This window comes from Mustela lutreola, chromosome 7 (assembly GCF_030435805.1).
Source record: "Mustela lutreola isolate mMusLut2 chromosome 7, mMusLut2.pri, whole genome shotgun sequence".
Classification (NCBI taxonomy): domain Eukaryota; kingdom Metazoa; phylum Chordata; class Mammalia; order Carnivora; family Mustelidae; genus Mustela; species Mustela lutreola.
In genome coordinates this window covers 67,005,558-67,027,776 of record NC_081296.1, presented here as the reverse complement: position 1 = coordinate 67,027,776, position 22,219 = coordinate 67,005,558, and the positions used below count along the sequence as shown (strand labels likewise).

The 22,219-nt window shown below is 38.7% G+C and overlaps 1 protein-coding gene, 1 non-coding gene and 1 pseudogene across 2 annotated transcripts in view; 1 reads left to right on the top strand and 2 right to left on the bottom strand.

Moving 5' to 3' along the window:
- The window catches only part of KNL1 (kinetochore scaffold 1), a 75,209-nt gene extending 55,711 nt beyond the window's left edge, over positions 1-19,498 (bottom strand). Inside the window, exons 1-5 of the mRNA XM_059181172.1 lie at positions 19,165-19,498; positions 7,121-7,174; positions 5,965-6,004; positions 4,979-5,038; positions 375-436 (exon numbers count right to left, since the gene is read on the bottom strand). Coding sequence (XP_059037155.1) covers positions 375-436; positions 4,979-5,038; positions 5,965-6,004; positions 7,121-7,155 — 197 coding nt within the window. The 5' untranslated portion in view covers positions 7,156-7,174; positions 19,165-19,498. The remainder of the gene's footprint in view (positions 1-374; positions 437-4,978; positions 5,039-5,964; positions 6,005-7,120; positions 7,175-19,164) is intronic.
- LOC131837348 (U4 spliceosomal RNA) lies at positions 16,755-16,912 on the bottom strand (annotated as a pseudogene).
- Positions 19,499-19,636: 138 nt separating the features above from the next.
- TRNAS-GCU (transfer RNA serine (anticodon GCU)) lies at positions 19,637-19,718 on the top strand. The gene has a single exon. It is a non-coding gene; the product is annotated as a tRNA-Ser (tRNA).
- The last annotated feature ends 2,501 nt before the right edge of the window (positions 19,719-22,219 follow it).

Here is a 22,219-nt window from a genome sequence, read left to right as displayed (position 1 = left end):
AGCAGGCTCCCTGCTGAGCAGAGAGCCCGATATGGGGCTCAATCCCAGGATCCTGAGATCATGACCTGAGCCGAAGGCAGAGGCTTAACCCACTGAGCCACCCAGGTGCCCCTCCACTTCTTCTATTTTTATTAGCACATTTAGTACAAAGTTAAATTAACAGTGGTAAGATACAGCTGTTTTGTTTCTGATTTATTAGAGGTGATGCTTTTAATGTTTCTCAAGCATAATATAAAAACCATTTAAATAATAATTCTCTAATGCATATGTAATTAAAACCCAGATTACCCAAGTCAGTTATTACTAACATACCTGGTTTTATGCACAAAAAATCATTACCTTTAACATTTTAATCATTCTTCCTTCCAACTTACTTTATAGTATCTGCAAAGCTGACTCGACGAGAACTTTTCTTATTTCTCAAAGCATTAGATTCCTAAGGGCAGAGAGTATATGGTATAATTTTCTTTTTTAATTCAAGTCAGTTAACATAGAGTGCATTGTTAGTTTCAGGGTAGAGTTTAGTGATTATCAGTAGCATATAACACCTAGTGCTTATTACATCAAGTGCTCCTTATTGCCTCTCACCCAATCACTGCATTCCCCCCAATACCTCCCCTCAGTTTGTTCCCTATAGTTAAGAGACTCTTATGGTTTGCCTCTTACTGTTATCTTATTTTTTCTTTTCCTTCCCCTATGTTCATGTTTTGTTTCTTAAATTCCACATGAATGAAATCACATGGTATTTGTCTTTCTGACTTATTTTGCTTAGCATAATACCCTCTAGTTCTATCCACATCATTGCAAATGGCAAGATTTCATTCTTTTCGATGGCTGAGTAATATTCCAGTGTGTGTGTGTGTGTGTGTGTGTGTGTGTGTACACCACATCTTCTTTATCCATTCAACTGTCAATAGACATCTGTATTTTTCTTTCCATATCTTCATAATTGTGGACATTGTTGCTATAAACATTGGGGTGCACATGCCCCTTTGAATCACTCTCTTTGTATTCTTTGGATAAATACGTCATAGGGTAATTTCTGGGTCACAGAGTAGTTCTAATTTTAAATTTTTGAGGAACCTTCATACTGCTTTCCAGTGTAGCTGCACCAGTTTACATTCCCACCAACAGTGTAAAGGGTTCCCCTTTCTCTACCTCCTCCCCAATATCTGTTGTTTCCTGAGTTGTTAATTTTAGCCATTCTGACTGGTGTGAGGTGGTATCCCATTGTGGTTTTTATTTGTATTTCCCTGATGATGAGTGTTACTGAGCATTTTTTCATGTTTCTGTTGGCCATTTGTATGTTTTCTTTGGAGAAATGTCTATTCATATCTTTTGCCCATTTCTTGATGGGATTTTTTCTTTTTTGGGTGTTGAGTTTGACATGTTCTTTATAGATTTTGGGTACTAGCCCTCTATCTGATATGTCATTTGCAAATATCTTCTCCCATTCCACAGGTTGCTTTTCAGTTTTGTTTATTGTTTCCTTATATGGTATGATTCTTACTGAAACTACTGTAAATTAGGTCTTCAAAGTACTATTGACAGAGACCAAGTCTTATTCTGAGTTAATGTGGTATTATTAATTTTGATAATCATTTATTTCTCTGAAATATCTCAATGCACTTAAAAAGCATGAATATGATTTTCCATACCAACACAAACAACATATATTTAAGGAAGTTGATTACTGTCCCTTACTTTTTCTTTCTCCTTTTAAATGAACGACAGTTGGGACGTCTGGGTGGCTCAGTTGGTTGAGCAGCTGCCTTTGGCTCAGGTCATGATCCCGGCATCCTGGGATCGAGTCCCACATGGGGCTCCTTGCTCAGCGGGGAGCCTGCTTCTCCCTCTGCCTCTGCCTGCCATTCTGTCTGCCTGTGCTTGCTCTCTCCCCCTCTCTCTCTGATAAATAAATAAAATCTTTAAAAAATATATATATCCTTTAAAAAAAATAAAATAAAATAAATGAACGATTGTTTTGCTATTAAGAATAAGAATGGGGTACCTGGGCAGCTAAGTAGGTTAAGGGTCTTGGTCACCTCAGGTTATGTTCCCAGGATCCTGGGATCGAGCCCCATTTCAGCCTCCCTGCTCAGGGAGTCTGCTTGTCCTTCTTCCTCTGTCCCTCTCCCTGCTCATTCTCTCTTTCTCTTTCTCTCAAATAAATAAATAAATAAAACCTTGGGGCGGGGGGAGAGGAACAAAGACTGGGGACAGAGCAAGTGATATGCAGACTGTTATGGTAAACTTACTATACTATATTTTTACGATTTAAGAAAAAAATTTAACGATGGTAAAACACATATAACAAAATTTAGCATCTTAACCAGTTTTTAAATTAAATTTTATGGGATGCTTGAGTGGCTCAGTTGATACAACATCCAACTCTTGGTTTCAGGTCAGGTCATGATCTCAGGGTCATGAGACTGAGCCCTGCATTGGGCTCTGCAGAGCTCAGCATGGAGTCTGCTTGAGATTCTCTCTCTTCTCCCTCTGCCCTTTCCCTCTGCTCTCAAACAAATAAATCTTTAACAAATTTAATTTTTATTTAAAAGTGGTCAGAACTCTTTAGGTCTATTCTCTCAACAAAATTTTAAGTGTATAATACAATACTGTTAATTATAGGCACAAAGCTGTATAGATTTCTAGAACTTACTTTGTATAACTGAAACTTCATACCTGTTGTTAGCAACCCCCATTTTGCCCTTCTTTATAGCCCTAGCAATCAATGTTGTGCTCTCTGCTTCTATGAGTTTGACCATTTCAGATACCTCATATAAGCTCATATAAGTGGTATCATGCAGTATTTGTCCTTCTGTGACTAGCTAATTTATTTACTATAATACATCTTAACCATTTTTAAGGATACAGTTCAGTAATGTTAAGTAGGTATACACTGTTGTAAAACCAATTTCTGGAATTCTTTTCATCCTGCAAAACTGCAACTCCATATCCATTAAACAAGTCCAATCTCCTAGCTTTTGGCCTCTATGAATTTGATTAGGTAATTTGTAAATGGAATCATAAAGTATTTGTCTTTTTTTTTTTTTTTTTTTGACAGAGAGATAGAGAGCAGAGGGAAGGGCAAAGGAAGAGAGGGAGAGAGAATCTTTTTTTTTTTTTTTTTTTTTAAAGATTTGTATTTATTTATTTATTTGGGGGAGGGGAGGATGAGAGAGAGAGAGAGATCATGAGAGGGGACAGGTCAGAGGGAGAAACAGAGTCCCCGCCAAGCAGGGAGCCCGATGTGGGACTCGATCCTGGTACTCCAGTATCACAACCTCAGCCAAAGGCAGTTGCTTAAGCAGCTGAGCCACCCAGGTGCCCAGGAGAGAGAGAATCTAAAGCATATTCCACACTGAGCATGAAGCCTGATGCAGGGCTCAATCTCATGACCCTGACAGTGTAACCTGAGCTGAAACCAAGAGTCAAACACTTAACCAACAGAACCACCCAGGTGTTATAGGTACTGTAATAATCAGGGGAGCTCTATATTTGTCTTTCTGTGATTGGTTTATTTCACCTAGCATAATGTCCTTAAGATTCATCTTTGCGGGGCGCCTAGGTGGCTCAGTGGGTTAAGCCGCTGCCTTCTGCTCAGGTCATGATCTCAGGGCCCTGGGATCGAGCCCCGTATCAGGCTCTCTGCTCAGCAGGGAGCCTGCTTCCTCCTCTCTCTCTGCCTCTCTGCCTGCTTGTCATTTCTCTCTGCAAATAAATAAAATCTTAAAAAAAAAAAATAGATTCATCTTTGCTGTACTGTGTCAGAACTTCCTTCTTTTTTTTTTTTTTTTTTAAAGATTTTATTTATTTATTTGACAGAGAGAGATCACAAGTAGGCAGAGAGGCAGGCATAGAGAGAGAGAGAGGAGGAAGCAGGCTCCCTGCTGAGCAGAGAGCCTGATGTGGGACTTGATCCCAGGACCCTGAGATCATGACCTGAGCCGCAGGCAGCGGCTTAACCCACTGAGCCACCCAGGTGCCCCAGAACTTCCTTCTTTTTAAGGCCAAATAATATACCACTGATACCACATTTTGTTTATCCATTCATCTGTCAATGGACATTGTTTTCCTTCTACCTTTTGCCTACTGTGAATAATGCTGCTATGACAGGGGTATAAATCTCTTCCAGACCCTGCTTTCAATTCTTTTGGGTATATACCCACAAGTGAAATTGCTGGAACATATGGTAATTCTATTTTAATTTTTTGAGGAACGACCATACTGTTTTCCATGTGGCTACAACATTTTACTTCTACTAACAGTGTACCAGAGTTCCAATTATTCCACATCTTAGCCAGCACTTGTTATTTTCTGGTTTGTTTGTTTGTTTGTTTTACAATAGCCACTGTAGTAGGTATGAGGTGATATCTCACTGTGGTTTTGACTTGCAGTCTTCTAATGATTAGTGAGTCTGAGAATCTCTTGAGTATAAAATGATGTTTTTATTTCCCTCATCTTCTTTAACAAGAGCAAACCTTTATACTCACATAAATGCCAAATACAAAAAGCAAATGACAGAGAAACAAACAAAGTCCACATAGACTTTTACCATGTAAATTCTTAATAACTGCGTATGTCTTACTATAAAAATCAGGAATGTTCATCCTCTCTATTAACACCTTAGCAGGCAAAACAAGTGGACTTGAGCTTAATATAGATAATAATACCATCCTAGTACATACTGAAACTAATAGAGACTAATATATTTCTTTAAAAAAAAAAAAAAGGAAAGTGGGATGCCTGGATGGCTCAGTGGCAAGAAAGGCTAGAAAAGTAAACTGGGCTTAAAAATCAGGAATTCCAGCTTACTCAAAAGTTTGGATTTTAATCTGATAGCCACTGAATACTTACTTGTACACATTCAACTAGAAATCATTTATGATGTTCTCTCTTCATATAGGTAAAAAAGTTCCTATTAAAACTATCATCGAAAATAGTCATCCATAAAGCATTTGCACTAGAGACTTACCTGAACTGTTTCATTCCCACCTCTAAGGTCCTGAAGAGGACTCCTTGGGGGCTTCAAGATCTAGAAAAATTAGAATTCAAGAAAATATGGGATTAATATTAATAATCAGTTCAAATTGCACCACAGGAGAAAGGTAAAGATGTTAAAATTTCTGTGAAAACCTTTAAAACTCCTCAAATTCATATTGTTCAGTGTTATACTTTGTGGTTGGTTTAAATATCTGGCATCTATTCCCTTCTCCCTGCCCACCTTCCTGATTATCACTCTCATCCCATGTGTTCTGGGTGAAGCTCCACCCCAACCCTAGAGCATAACATGTAGCCCTGGTCTAGAATAATGTGCACATGATATTCTCTCATCAATAGTGAGTGGTTCAGGAAGGAGGACTTGACCCATAATAAGACAGTTGAGCCAATATAATTCAATCCTAAGTCCTTTGTTTTTGTTTTATCTTGAGGAAATAGACACTTTTTCATTTAGGAGTTGAAACTGGAACTTGGGAGAGCTAGAGGTACTGTAGTAATCAGGGGAGAGGCTTGTACAAAAATGGAGATTACCCAGAGGAACCAGTCAGAGTAGAAAAGTGAGAGAAAATCCTAACCTTGTGATATTATTGGAACCCATGGTCAGTTACGTTGTGCCAAAAGTCATCCCTATCTTTGGATTTTTCAATTTCAAAACCCAATAAATTTTGTGCTTAAATCAGTTTGAGTTGGACTTTTTGTGTCTTGCTCCACTATTTAAATATATTCTTAAACTTTATTTAAGTATCATTTCCATGGCATATAATTCATAAAATTACCATGAAACTCATAAAATACAAATTTTAGTATATTTATAGAAGTGTGTAACCAGGTAAATATTTGAGTATCCAGAGATCAACAGAAGCCAATGGGAGTAGGATGGTGATGTTACAGTAAAAATTCCTGCTACATACATTCATCATTCAATAAAAAGTAATAATTATGAACTCAAGTGTTTCTTACCGAAGAATGTCGTCTTCTAACAGGTCTGTCCATATTGTCACTGCAAATTTATAGACACATTAGTAAAAGACTGAATTTTCAAAAGCCATCATCGCAGCATCTTTTACGTGCTTTTAAATTGGCTATCGCTTTCACTTAACACATGGCATCACTGTTTCTTAGCAAAATTTATAAGACATAAAAGTTGGTATTTAGAAGGTCAGTGTTTTAAAATATATATTGTATACTCTAAGAATATCTCTTGTAAAACAATCAGCACAATATAATGTACTATATTTACAGAGGTACAATTTTAAGATAAGTGGATCATAAATCAAGAGACTCTAACTCTGGTTTTACTACTGTGTGAGTTTGAAATCAGGTTTTGAAAATTCAAGTACTTATGGAGGCCAAACAGAAGATGCAAGAAAAATATGTGGTGTTGAGATGATAATGGACACTTCAGGGTTGGTCTAATGGTCATAGTCATTACTCTGATCAGGTTAGCTGTTGCCACAAGAATATGAGCCCAGTGTCACCACACTTAATTTTTCTTTTTCTTTCTTCTTCTTTTTCTTTAAGATTTTATTTATTTATTTTAGAGAGAAATAGAGAGAGAGCTTGCCCAAGCAGGGGACGGAGCAGAGGGATAGAGAGAGAATCTCAACAGACTCTGCACTTAGCATGGAGCCTCATGTGGGGCTCAATCTCGTGACCCAGATATCATGCCCTGAGCCAAAAATCAAGAGTTGGATGCTCAGCCAACTGAGCCACCTATGTGCCCCTTACACTCAATTTTTCAAGAGAAAATTTTAGCAGCTAATTAAATAATTTAAAAACACTGTTTGGCAGTGGCGGGGGAAGTCTGTAGACTATAAACAGACCACCAGTTTGTAATGCCAATTTTAGACCTTTCATTTCATTTCCTTGGGCCTTAATTTTCCCATCCTTAAATTGAAGGGATAGGAGGTGGTCTCTAAAGTCCTTCTTAGTTCTGACTCTAGATATATAAACACAAAGATATGGCAAAGAGAGCTATGACTTTGTGACACTTACTTCTTTTCCATAGAACAGAATGGGAAAAAATTTCAGAAGTTATCAATAGGTGTTTCTAAAAGGAAAAGTATCTTTCGCTGATAAAAAGTTTAACATTTTTAGCTATCCTACATGAACTTACTTTTCTTCATTAGCCTCTGAAGACATCCCATCCATTTTTGAAGAAAACCTTTTTCTGTAACAAATACACAATATTAGAAAAGATGAGAGAGAAAGAAAAGAAATTAAAAACTATGAAGACATTAATAGCAAAGTTGTAACTTCAGGATTACTTTTTGGGGGAAGACTGAAAAAGGGGAAGAAAAAGCTATACTACGGGGCTATAATACATAAGAAATTTTGAGTTTAAAATACTCCATTATAATTAATACTTCTGGAAAATTCTCATATTCAAGATAAAATCAGTGACTAACTGATTCAGATGACAATGGCTCTAATGGTTCAAATGAAAATTTGGCCTAGTTTATAAGAATTTATGGATTATATAATAATTTAACCCCAAGGTGAAATCAATTAGTGATCAAAATACACTGGATGTGCATAATATACATATTTATGTTATGAAAATTCAACTATAAGTACTCAGCAAAATAAGACATAAAAGTAACATTAAAAAAACTGTAGCTGAATGTGAGAGTCCAAGATAGTGAAGGAGTAGGAGACCTTAATTTCCTCTGGTTCCAGGAATTCAGCTAGATAACAATCAAATCATTCTGAACACCAGCAAACTCAACCAGAGATCGAAGAAAAGAATAGCAATAACTCTATGAATAGAAAGGCAACCACTTTGTGCAAGGTAGGAGGTGCAGAGACATGAATCCAAGGCAATATATGAGAGGATAGACCAAGGCGGGAGCAGGAGTGAGCCTCAGTCAGCCGGCTACTAGCAAGTGATATAGCAGCAAAGCACAAAATCAGAACTTTTAGAAGTCTGCTCCAGTGAGGGACGTCACTTAGGCTGCTAAGCGGGGATGGAACCCTAGCTGGGGCAGTGTGGTCTCAGGATCCTCAGGGTCACAGGAAGACCCAGGGTGCCTGAGTGTGGCAGAGCTCCCATGATTCAAAGCAGGGAAGCTGGCTGCAAACAGTGAGTCAAGGAGTGGGCTCTCAGCTCAAGGTTGCCATGAACCAGGATCCAGTCAGGCCACTGCTCTTCAAGTAGGGCCCCAACAAGCATTAGAACTGGGGAGACCCACCCACCCCATGGGAGTAACAGCGTGGGAGTGTGTTGCAAGAATCCGATGGTTTAAACACTGCAAATGGGGCCTACTGCCTGAGACAGAAACACTCGGTCACAGGCTGGGTGAGCATGGAGTGTGGCCAGAGACCAAGGAGACAGGAGTGATTAACTGGTTTTCTCTGAGGGCTTACTGAAGAGTGGGGCCCAAGTCTTTGGCTCTTGGGATGGAGATTAGGAGGTTGCCCTTTTCATTTCCATCCTCTAAAGCTGCACAGAAAGCCTTTAGGGAACAAAAGCCAGAGAGAGCAAAACGGAGCAGATTACTTAGCCTGGTCCCTGCCAAGGGCAGTCCAATTCCACCTGGGCAAAGACACTTGAGAATCAATGCAACAAGCCCCTCTCCCAAAAGATCAGTAAGAACATCCAGCCAAGACCAAGTTTACTGATCAATGAGAACTGCAAAATACCAGTGCTAGGGGAATACAGCACACAGAAGTCATGCTTTTTCCCCATGATTCTTTAGTTTTTCAACTTTAATTTTTTAAATCTTTTTTCTTTTTTACAATTTTTTCTTCTTTTTTCAACCAATTTTTAAATCAACTTCTTTTTAAAATCTTTTTTAATTTTCATTTTTATAGTCACATGCTATCCCTTCACTGTATTTCATCATACACACACACACACACGTATACTAGTTTTCTTTAAAATTTTGAGATGCAATTTCTTCTAACAGACAAAAATACACTGAAAACCTACTGTATGGCTCTGTTCTAATCACCTATTTAATCATATCCCTCTTTTTTCTTCTTCTTTTGTTAAAAAGTCTTTTTAAATTTCCATCTTTACAGTTACATTCTATTCTTTCAATGTATTTCATTTTATTTTTATATATGTAAGCTTTCTTTACAATTTTGAGATGTAGCTTCCTCTAACAAACCTACCAAAATAAACTCAGGAGCTAGTGTATTGCTCTGTTCTGTTTACCTGTTTATATCCCTTCCTTCTTGTAATTGTTTTTCATCGCTTTTGTTTTTTCTTTTTTTTTTTAAGATTTATTTATTTATTTGACAGAGAGAGATTACAAGTAGGCAGAGAGGCAGGCAGAGAGAGAGAGGAGGAAGCAGGCTCCCTGCTGAGCAGAGAGCCCGATACGGGACTCCATCCCAGGACCCTGAGATCATGACCTGAGCCAAAGGCAGCGGCTTAACCCACTGAGCCACCCAGGTGCCCTGTTTTTTCTTTTTAATGTCCATTTTTACAGTTATATTCTATCCTTTCATTGTATTTTATTTTTGTACATATATAAGTTTATCTTTCCTTGCAATTTTGGGATCTAATTTTCTAAAAAACAAAAACAAAAAAAACAAAGTACACACAGAATCCAGTGTTTTGCTCTATCCTGCTTACCTGTCCGATTATATCCCCCCCCCTTTTTTCCTAGTTTCAGGTCTCTTCTGATTTGTTTAGGGTACGCGTCTCTAGGATTGTTGTTGCCATTATTAGTATTTTGTTCTCTGGACAAAATGAGAAGATGGAAAACTCACCTCAAAAAAAAATAAAAGAGACCAAGAGGCAGTACTGACTGCCAGGGATCTAATTGATATGAACATTAGTAAGATATCAGAACTAGAGTTCAGAATAACAATTATAAAGATACTAGCTGTGCTTGAAAAAAAGCACAGAAAGCACTAGAGAATCCCTTTCAGGAGAAATAAAAGAATTAAAATCTAACCAAGTTGAAATTAAAAAAATGTTATTACTGAGAAGCAATAAAAAATGGAGGCTCTAATGGCCAGGATAAATGAGGCAGAAGAGAGAGTAAGTGATATAAAAGACCAAACAATGGAGAGTAACAAAGCTGAGGAAAAAAGGATAAACAGCTACTGGAATAGAAGGGGAGAATTTGAGAGATAAATGATACCATATAGCAAAACAGTATTAGAGTAACTGGGATCCCAGAATAGGAAAGAGAGAGTGGGGCAGAAGGTATATTGGAGCAAATCATAGCTGAGAACTTCCCTAATCAGGGAAGGAAACAGGCATTCAAGTCCAGGAGGCACAAAGAACCCCACTCAAAATCAATAAAAATATAGCAACCCCTGGACATATAATAGTGAAGCTTGCAAACTTCAGAGACAAAGAGAAAATCCTGAAAGCAGCTCGGACCAAGAGGTTTGTAACCTGTAACGGTAGAAACATTAAATTGGCAGCAAACCGGGGCACCTGGGTGGCTCAGTGGGTTAAAGCCTCTGCCTTCGGCTCAGGTCATGATCCCAGGGTCCTGGGATCGAGCCCCGCATCAGGCTCTCTGCTCAGCAGGGAGCCTGCTTCCTCCTCTCTCTCTGCCTGCCTCTCTGCCTACTTGTGATCTCTGTCGAGTAAATAAATAAAATCTTAAAAAAAAAAAAAATTGGCAGCAGACCTATCCATGGAGACATGGCAGGCCAGAAAGGACTGGCATGATATATTGAGGGTGCCAAATGAGAAAAATATGCAGCCAAGAATACTTTATCCAGCTAAGCTACCATTCAAAATAGAAGGAGTGATAAAAAGCTTCCAGGACAAACAGAAACTAAAAGAACTTGTAATCACCAAACCAGCCCTATAAGAAGTACTGAAAGGTGTCCTCTAAGCAAAGAGAGAACCAAAAGTAACATAGACAAGAAAGGAACAGAGACAGTATAGAGTAACAGTCACCTTACAGGCAATACAATGGCACTAAATTCCTATCTTTCAATAGTTACCCTGAAGGTAAATAGGCTAAATGCCCCAATCAAAAGACATAGGGTATCAAATTAGATTTAAAAAAAAAAAAAAAAGCAAGACCCACTGATATGTTGTCTGCAAGAGACTCATTTTAGACCCCAAAATTCTTCCAGATTGAAAGTGAGAAGGTAGAAAATAGTTTATCATGCTAATGGACATTAAAAGAAAGCTGGGAGGTAATCCTTAGACAAATTCGATTTTTAATCAAAGTCTGTGATAAGAGATGAGGAAGGATACTATATCATAATTAAAGGGTATATCCAACAAGAAGATCTAATAATTATAAGTATTTATGCCCGTAACATGGGGGCAGCCAATTATATAACCCAATTAATAACAAAATCAAAGAAACAACAATAAAAACACATTAATATTAGCGGAGTTTAACACCCCCATCACTGAAATGGACAGATCATCTAAACAGAAGATTAACAATGAAATAAGTGGATGGACTTCACTGATATATTCAGAACATTCCATCCCAAAGCAACAGAATACACATTCTTCTTGAGTGCACATGGAACATTCTTCAGAATAGATCACATCCTGAGTCACAAATCAGGGTCTCAACCAGTACCAAAAGATTGGGATCATCACATACACAGAGGCTAAAGAGTATCCTACTAAAGAATGAATGGATCAACCAAGAAATTAAATAAGAATTTTTTAAAAAATTTATGGAAACAAATGAAAATGAAAACACAACTGTTCAAAATCTTTGGGATCCAGCAAAGGTGGTCCTAAGAGGTAAGTATTCAGCACTACAAGCTTTTCTCAAGAAACAAGAAAAATCTCAAATACACAATGTAACCCTATACTTAAAGGAGCTGGAGAAAGAACAACAATAAAGCTGAAACCCAGGAGAAAAGAAATAATAAAGATTAGAGCAGAAATCAATGAAATAAAAACTATAAGAACAGTAGAAAAGATCTATGAAATTAGGAGCTGGTTCTTTAAAGGAATTAATAAGATTGATAAACCCTTGGCCAGACTAATTAAAAAGAGAAAGGACCCAAATAAATAAAATCGTGAATGAAAGAGGAGAGATCACAACCAACACCAAAAAAATACAAACTAGGAAGAAATGGATGCATTCCTAGAGAAGTATAAACTACCAAAACTGAAACAGGAAGAAATAGAAAAACCAGTAAGGAAATTGAATCAGTAATCAAAAATCTCTCAACAAAGAGCTCAGGGCTAGATGGCTTCCCAGGAGAATTCTACCAAACACTTAAAGAAAATTAATACCTATTCTTCTGATGCTGCTTCAAAAAACAGAAATGAAAGGAAAATGCCCAAACTCTTTCTACGAGGTCAGCATTATCTTCATCCCAAAACCAGACAAAGACCCCACCAAAAGGGAGAATTATAAACCAATATCTCTGATGAGCATGGATGCCAAAATTCCCACCAAGATACTAGCCAGTAGGATCCAACAGTATATTAAAAGTATTATTCACCATGACCTAGTGGGATTTATTCCTGGGCTACAAGGTTGGTTTGACATCTGCAAATTAATCAATGTGACATACACATTAATGAAAGACAAGAACCATATGATCCTCTCAATAGATACAGAAAAAGCATTTGACAAAGTACAGCATCCATGGGGCGTCCGGGTGGCTCAGCCATTGGGCATCTGCCTTTGGCTCGGGTCATGGTCCCAGGGTGCTGGGATCGGGTCCCACATGGGGCTCCCTGCTCATTGGGAAGCCTGCTTTTCCCTCTCCAACTCCCCCTCTTGTGTTCCCTCTCTGGCTGTTTCTCTCTGTCAAATAAATAAATAAAATCTTAAAAATAAAAAAAGTACAGCATCCATTCTTGATTAAACTCTTCACAGTGTAAGAATAGAAGGAACATACCTCAATATCATAAAAACCATATATGAAAAACCCACAGCAAATATCATTCTCAACAGTGAAAAACTGAGAACTTTTCTCTTAAGGTCAGGAACATGACAGGGATGGTCCACCCTCCCCACTGTTGTTCAACATGGTACTAGAAGTCCTACTCTCTGTAATCAGACAACACAAACAAAAGGCATCCAAAGCAGCAAAGAAGTCAAACTCTTACTCTTTGTAGATGACATGATTCTCTGTGGAAAACCCAAAATATCCCACCCCCAAATTGCTAGAACTTATACAGCAATTCAGCAAAGAGGCAGGATATAAAATCAAAGCACAGAAATCAGTTGCATTTGTATACACTAAGAATGAGACAGAAGAAAGAGAAATTAAGGAATTGATCCCATTTACAATGGCACCAAAACCCATAAAATACCTAGGAATAAACCTAACCAGAGAAGCAAAGAATCTGTATTCTGAAAACTACAGAACACTCATGAAAGAAATTGAGGAACACACAAAGAAATGGAAAAATGTTTCATGCTCATGGATTAGATTAGAAGAAAAAATATTAAGTCTATGCTACCCAGACCAATCTATACATTCAGTGCAATCCCTGTTATCAACATTTTTCACAGAGCTGGAACAAATCATCCTAAAATTTATATGGAATCAGAAAAGACCCCCATATAGCCAAAGCGATGCTGAAAAAGAAAACCAAAGCTGGAGACAACACAACTCCAGCCTTCAAGCTCTATTACAAATCTGTAATCATTAAGACAGTATGGTACTGGCCTAAAAACAGACACACAGATCAATGGAACAGAATAGAGAACCCAGAAATGGACCCTCAACCCTACAGTCAACTAATGTTGTTCAACAAAGCAGGAAAGAATATCGAAAGGAAAAAAGACAGTCTCTCTTCAACAAATGATGTTGGGAAAACTGGACAACCACATGAAGAATGAAACTGGATCATTTCCTTACACCACACACAAAAACAGACTCAAAATGGATGACAGACCTAAATGCAAGACAGGAATCCATCAAAATCCTAGAGGAGAACACAGGCAGCAACTTCTTTGACCTTGGCCGCAGCAACTTCTTGACAGACACATCTCCAAAGGCAAGTGAAACAAAGGCAAAAATGAACTATTGGAACTTCATCAAGATAAAAAGCTTTTGCACAGCAAAGGAAACAGTTGACAAAACCAAAAGGCAACCAACAGAATGGGAGAAGGTATTTGCAAATGTCTTATCAGATAAAGGGTTACTGTCCAAAATCTATAAAGAACTCATCAGGGCGCCTGGGTGGCTCAGTGGGTTAAGCCGCTGCCTTCGGCTCAGGTCATGATCTCAGGGTCCTGGGATGGAGTCCCGCATCGCATCGGGCTCTCTGCTCAGCAGGGAGCCTGCTTCCTCCTCTCCTCTCTCTGCCTGCCTCTCTGCCTACTTGTGATCTCTCTCTGTCAAATAAATAAATAAAAAATCTTAAAAAAAAAAAAAAAAAAACTCATCAAACTCAACACCAAAACAAACAACACCAAAAAAGAAAAAATGCCTTCAAGAAATGGGCAGAAGATATGAACAGACATTTCTCCATGGAAGACATACAATGGCCAACAGACACATGAAAAGATGCTCAACATCACTTGGTATCAGGGAAATACAAATCAAAACCACAATGAGATACCACTTCACACCAGTCTGAATGGCTAAAATTAACAAGTCAGGAAACAACAAATGTGGGCGAGGATGTGGAGAAAGGGGAACCCTTTACACTGTTGGTGGGAATGCAAGCTGGTACAGCCACTCTGGAAAACAGAATGGAGATTCCTTGAAAAGTTGAAAATAGAGCTACTCTATGACCCAGCAATTGCACTAGTAGTTATCTACCCCAAAGATAACAAGTGTAGTGATCCGAAAGGGCAACTGCATCCCGATGTTTATAGCAGCAGAGTCCACAATAGCCAAACTATGGAAAGAGCCCAGACGTCCACCAACAGATGAATGGATAAAGAAGATGTGGTACACACACACACACACACACACACACACACACTGAAATACTACTCAGCCATCAAAAAAATGAAATCTTGCCATTTGGAATGATGTGGATAGAACTAGAGGGTATTGTGTTAAGCGAAATATGTCAACTGGACAAAGACCATTATCATATGATTTCACCCATGTGGAATTTAAGAAACAAAACAAAGGGGCATAGGCAAACAGAGGCAAAAATAAAAGAAGATGAAATCAGAGAGGGAGAAAACCATAAGAGACTCTTAACCATAGGATAAAAACTGAGGGTTGCTATGGGCAGGTGGGATAGGATAACTGGGTGAAGGCATTAAGGAGAGCATGTGATACAATGAGCACTGGGTATTATATACAACTGATGAATCACTGAACTCTACTCTGAAACTAGTAACATACTATATGTTAATTGAATTTAAATAAAATAAAATTTTAAAAAATTAAAATTTAGAAAAAAAAATTTTAAAACCAATAGCAAACATCAACTTAATGGTGACTTTGATGATTTCCCTCTGAGATCAAACAAGTATGACACCTATTCCCAATTCTGTTCATCACCAAATCTTAGTGTTCTATTTCCAATATATAGCCCAAATGCATTCACTGCTATCTTCAGTGCCTTCATCATAGTTTCAAGCTATCATTATCTCTCATGTAAACTACTGCAATATTCACCTCAATGGTCTCCCTACTTTTACTCTTATCTTCCATAGGCCCTTCTCTACATAGACAGTTACCTTCTTAAACATAAGTCACGTTTAAGAGACTCCTTACTTAAAACCATTTAATGGCTTCCAATGGCTTTCCATGGTAATGAGAATGAACTCTTCACCAGGATTTATAAAGCTCTCTAAGATCTGGCCTCTACTTGCCTTTCAGACTTCACATTCATCTCATGCCACTGTCTTCCTTACTATTCTAGCCACACTGAATATTCCTGTACACACTTGTTCCTGTACACACAAAGCTCTTTACTGAGCCACTGAATTTATATTTGCTATTCTCTCTTGGCAAAAAAAAAAAAAAAAAAAGCCAAGAAAAACACTTTTTGTAGCACTATGTATATCTCTTTTGTAACATTACCAAAACTGCAATCTCAAAGTCTGTTATGTAAATCAATTATTCCTGGTATTTCCCCAAACCACCTGTGCCCCAACAGTAAATTCAATTAGAATAAGGCTAGAATTATGTTCACCGTTACATTCTGAGAAACTAGCACATGCTTTGTAAATAATAGGAGTTCAATAAATATTTGCTAAATGAGTAATTAAGAAACAAGAAACAATTATTTCAAATTACTTTTACAATTACTAATATGCATAGTTTTTCTCCTTTGGGGAATATTTTCAAATTCAGTGACATATTCAAAATTCACAGATAAAAATATTAAATGCTATCAAATCAGGATCACTTGGACATTTCACTGTTTGAAATAGTCATTGAACATCATTTCTGTCTAACCTGTAAACCAGTTGATATTTAATTAAGTGATGAGATTCAAAGCTTATTGAAATCTCCTTTAAAAAAAAAAAAATTCTTGGGACGCCTGGGTGGCTCAGCTGGTTAAGCAGCTGCCTTCAGCTAGGGTCATAATCCCAGCGTTCTGGGATGGAGTCCCACATCGGGTTCCTTGCTTGGCAGGGAGCCTGCTTCTCCCTCTGCCTCTACCTGCCACTCTGTCTGTGCTCACTCTCGCTCCTCTCTCTCTGACAAATAAATAAATAAAATCTTAAAAAAAAAAAAAATCTTGGGGTGCCTGGGTGGCCCAGTGGGTTAAAGCCGCTGCCTTCGGCTCAGGTCATGATCCCAGGGTCCTGGGATCGTGCCCCGGATCGGGCTCTCTGCTCAGCGGGGAGCCTGCTTCCTTCTCTCTCTCTGCCTGCCTCTCTGCCTACTTGTGATCTCTGTCTGTCAAATAAATAAATAAAATCTTAAAAAAAAATCTATTTATTATATAACTGTAAGTTCCACCATCAAAAGAAATAGGGTACCCCAGATCACCATGTTAAACTTCATTTGTTTCAATTAGCAATAATCGCGCCTCGGATAAACCTCATTGGCTACGATACTGCCACTGAGCAAAGCTATTTGTAAAATGCTTTTATTGTTGAACTCTTGGTCACTGCCACATTAACAAATTACTGATTGGTTCTAAAACTGTGCACCTGGCACCAGGGGTTCTATGGCATACTCATAGAAGTATCTTGGGATATTTTAAATTTTTGAGAGAAACAGCAATTTTTGACATCTGTCATGCACCAGTGTGAACTACTAGCTCAAAATAGTACCTCTTTGTATTACATTCATTTTGATAATATATTATTGCAAAGCTGGATTTTTGGCAGTTGTTATGATATGAAGCAAGTACTTTTTATCAGTGTGGTACTGGAAATGAGGGTGGCAGTGTCCTATATGACAACAAGATTTGAGAAGTTGTGTAGTGTTCAAGAGGCACACATAGCCAATTAGTAAATAACTGTGATGATTTAAGCATAAAATTAAAATATTGTTTTTTTCTTTCAATTATGCATATTTTTTCAAAGGGTTACTAAACATTAGGACATAAATTTATTTCAACTTAATAACTTTTTAAATTATTTGGACGTACTGACTTAATAAATGGAATTGTTAGTTATTTCTTTTGATCCAAGGGCACCAACGAGCCAAAAAAGTTTGGGAATTACAGTCTAAATAATCCAAAACACTTCAAACTACAGATACTGGGTCAGAGTCCTTAAGAGGGTTTTTTGTTTCATTTTGTTTTACATTTTGAATGGGTTACAGAAAACAAAATAAAAAAACAAAGAAGAACATGCAACAGAGACCATGCTGGTGACCACGTAGACTGCAAAACCTGAAATATTTATATCTGGCTCTTTGGCTACTCCTGCATTTACACTACCAATTTCTAAGGTTAATGTATTCCATTGCGCCCACTGATAACAGTCTCTAGACCTGTGCTATCTGATACAGTAGCAACTCAAATTTAATTTAAATGAAATAAAACTTAAAATTCAGCTGTTTAGGCACAATTAGCCACATTTCACGTTGTCATTTGACTAGTGGGGAACCATGCTGGACAGTGCAAATATAAACCATTACCATTTTCACTGAAAGTTTTATTAGACAGCACTAACAATATCTAGATTATCTTCTACTATGCTCTCTTATTCAGTATCAGGCATGTCACTGATACTACCACTCCATACATTTTTGTATCTATTTGTCATCTTGTAAACATTTCCAGCCATTCACATAGTGAAGAATTGAACCCAGTCTTTACTTAGCAACATCTTAAATTGACTCATCGCCATCATGTATCCTTCCCTTCAAGTTCCACCTCAAATGCCCCTTTCTCTACAAAGCCTACTTTAGTTTCCAGGGCCAAAAGCATCAAATAAGTGCTCCCTTTTATGTGCTCCCATACCACCTTACAATGTCCTATAATCCTTTACATTGTTTTGCATCATGGCTATTTGTGAATGTTAATCATTTTCTCTTCTGGACTGAAAATTCCTCCAGATTAGGGTCTCTGAGTCATTCGCTCCCGGCCCTAGCACAAGACAAGGAACCCAATAAATACCTGAGGAATTCGATTGATCCAATTCAAATGAAGTACAAACTTCAATCTTAATATCTGGGGTAAGCTCTGCTCTGGTTTTCTCCGTCATATCGACAAATTTATCTCTAAAATTCCAATCGGCAATGTTTGAGAATTTTTTTTCTTAAACTCAATATTGAGATAAGCAGCAAGAAAACGAGTCTTTAATAAGCTCCGAGCTATAGTGGCCACAAGGAGATATTTTCAAAAACTCGTCTGTGGTTAATACTGGCTTTATTTGTTAATGTTACTGTAACTGCTGGAAACCGAATGTCTGTTCAGTGCTGCCAGTAAACAAACTACGACCTGACGAGCGCTTAAAACCACTCAACGCTGTCACTTAATTTACAGCTAAGAAACGACCGAGTCGGAAATACAAACCGCCGGGAGTCCCCTAGGGAAGAGGTGCGAGGCACCGTGCGGGAGCCCTGACAGAAGATGGCGGGGCGGGGCGCAGCCGACCCGCAATCCGAGCAGGCCGGAGGGGCTCAGGTGTGGAGGGAAAAGTGCTAGGGAAGAGGAAGGAGCACAGAGTGCAGGCCCGGGTAGGCAAAGAGCCCCACAACCCGGCAAAAACTTCTACTCTGGGCCCAGAGCTTTCGGAGGCCGCCAGGCGGAGGGAGCGTCTCCACGTCCCACCACCAAGCCTTCAGAGCGCCCAGAAAAAAACTAATGCCCACCTCCATCACCCCCCCCACCCGGGAGCCTGGAACGAAAGGGTCATTCTCTTTACCCACCGCAATCCAGCTTCTTGACAAAGGCTGCTCAGACTTGTTTGGGGTCCGCGCGCTCCTCAGAGAGCAAGTCAGCTGCAGCCCACCGACAAACCTCGCTACGCCCAGACTATTTCAGGGAAGCATTCAAATCTAACCGCCTAGCTGTTGCACATGCGCAAAACCGCTCTACGCGGCGGCTCCGCCCCTTAGACTCCCGAGCAATCCTCTTCCTGATTCTTTTAAGCAAACTGCCTTCCTCCTGCTCTGTATATAAATTTTATTTCCTTAAAGCCTATCTCATTTTCCACCGAATTTTTCTTTGTCCCACCCCATTGTAGAGCCCTCACATCATGGCAGCAGCCATCTTCTTTTGATTACTTGCTGTAAAAATGATCAGATATTTGTTTCCGTACAAAATGGCGGCCTCCATAACGTTGCGTCACATCCCCCCAGTATTACTCCCTATAGCTACCAGGAAGCAGTAAGTATCTGGGACGAGGTGGCCGAGTGGTTAAGGCGATGGACTGCTAATCCATTGTGCTCTGCACGCGTGGGTTCGAATCCCATCCTCGTCGAACGTAACTTTTGCTTCAAAAGGACGTAAATTTATTTGCGATTGAAAATATTTGATTATTCCAGTTACTGTTTACTAGTGGATATACTCTGGCAGGGTCAATATCTGGTTTGAGGTGTTTGGAAGGTAGCTTTTGGAGCATTCTAACGTCGCAGATAAACACAAGAGAAAGAAACATCCCAAATGTGTGTGCTTGATTTAGTATCTTTTTATATGAAGTAAACAACAGTGCTTAGAATTCCATGTTAATTAACCTAGCTACTGAGTGAGGAACTTGAGTTATCATAAACCCTTACCCCGTGGTTTTTAATACCTGTCCTCGTTATGACATACCAGGTTTTCACTGCAAAAGCTACTATAAAACAGTGTTCAAGATTCCCTTCCAGTCCCCAGCAGGTTGCACAAAAAAAGTATACACTGGGAAATATTAAAAAGATGTTGAGGACATGCAGAAACTTAGCAGTATCTAGAAGCCAGAGACTGAGAACCCGAAAAATGGCTACCTTAACCACGGAAGAAAAGTGGTAAGCCTGTTCTTTTATTTAAACAGAGAGGGAGGCACAGGGGACAGAAATAGAATAGAGGGGTTCTCCTCTTCAAAGGTAATCAGGCAGATTCATTCAACTCATATTTAACCAGTATTTATCCAGTATTTATTTATTTATTTATTTATCCAGTATTTATCCAGTATTATCTACAGCACCACAATGAAATGCATCACTTTAACTCATCATAACCCTATGATCATGATAGACATTTTTATTACTCCTTTTTACAGATGAGGACACTGGAAAATAAACTTGTCCTAGGTTATACAGTTTCTATAACTGTATAAGAAAGGGCAGTGTATGTAATCCAAGTCTGTCGAGCTCTGCTGGGTCTTAACCACCATCCAATATGGTGCTGGAGATTAGCATTTAGTGCTCATTTATCCCTTGCAGAAATGATTTACATGTTCTCTCTCCCACGTGGCCATGCACACTGCAGAGTGCCTTAGAACCTGGCACCTGGCTGGTGTTTCTGCAAGCTTTGCAGCCCTGAGAAAAGGCAAAAGCCCCTGCTCCACTGGTGCCAGTGGTTCATCCCTCACTTAAATCCAAATCCCTTAGAGATGTTGATGCTACTCTGCGTTGAGGGCTTTGGGTTGCTCCAACACCTGTCTTCAGCCGTGCTCTCCAATCCATTTGCCACCCTGCTATTAGGAAGTGTTACTATCCCAGTTCCACACACTCATAAAGAGTTCATGGATATTCAATTGGTTATTCAGTTGGAGGAAAAAGTGCATCTTTATTTTCACTAATCTATCATTGAAAGCACTGCCCTCAATAAAAGTAAGCAATGAACTATAGTAATATTAACCTTACCTGTAATTTTGCTACCAAGAGAAATCACAGATACATTTATATTCCATTACCTGCTCATCACTACTTCAAAATAAGTTATTAGATCTGCCATTATCTTGTAAAGTTATGCATTCCTAAGTACATACAGTATTATATCACAGATTTTAAAAATATTTCAGTAACTGTATTCCAACATAATTGTTTCCTTTGTATTCCAACAAACTTAATTTTATGTATTTAAAAACAGCATTCTGAGAAGCAACCAAATGACTTCACCAGACTGCCCAAGAGATCTATGTCACCAAAAAAGTTAAGAACCTCTGACACTTTTCTAAAGTGTCCTGAATATACCAATATTCACTTGTTCTGAACTAGGCTTAGCTCTATACCTAAGACCTATACTATTCCTACTCCTCTCCCTGGAACATGTTTTTGCTCCCCTGCACCTCCTTCCCATTCACCACTGCCTGCCTGGCTCCTGCTTCTCCTTCAAATCTTGGCTTAGACATCATCCCCATCAACAAGTCTCCCTTTGCCCTGCAACCCTCAGCTCCGTGTTAGATTCTCTGCAATTAGTCCATGTACTCTCTCTTGCTCTGGGCCTTTGCAGTCCTCCCGGATACTCCTGGGCTGCTCTCCTCCTACCTCCTGGTTACTACCCCAGCAGTTGCCAGACAATATTTAAATGGACTATTAGGACTGCAACCTCTCTAAAGACTGGCAAGACTGCATCATTTCTCTGAGTTTTGTCTGCTTCCTGTGGCTACAGCTTCCTATGGAAAACTGATAAGATCTATCAATGTTTCCAGTCTGTACAAATAAAAAGTGAGTGGATTGCTTTCCCAAAGGAACATCTTCAGCTGTAGAAATTCTGAAAATATAAAGCACTGGAAGTGTCTAGAGGAAAAAAAAAAAAAAACTTGTGAGTGGAAGTTCACTTTTCTGTTCTTCAGTTCTTCACCTGTATTCATGCTTAGATCATTTGTGGTTTCTTCCATATGAAATTGCAGTGATACTTGCAATGACAGTTCAGTGTTTTGCATTTCTATAATCTCTTCACCTGTAAGAATTGTGCTTACTTTTAGCTTTTTCTAAAAAAAAAAAAAAAAAAAGGGCTGAGGGGGACCTTGGTTTAATAATGGAAAGATACATTTGTAGT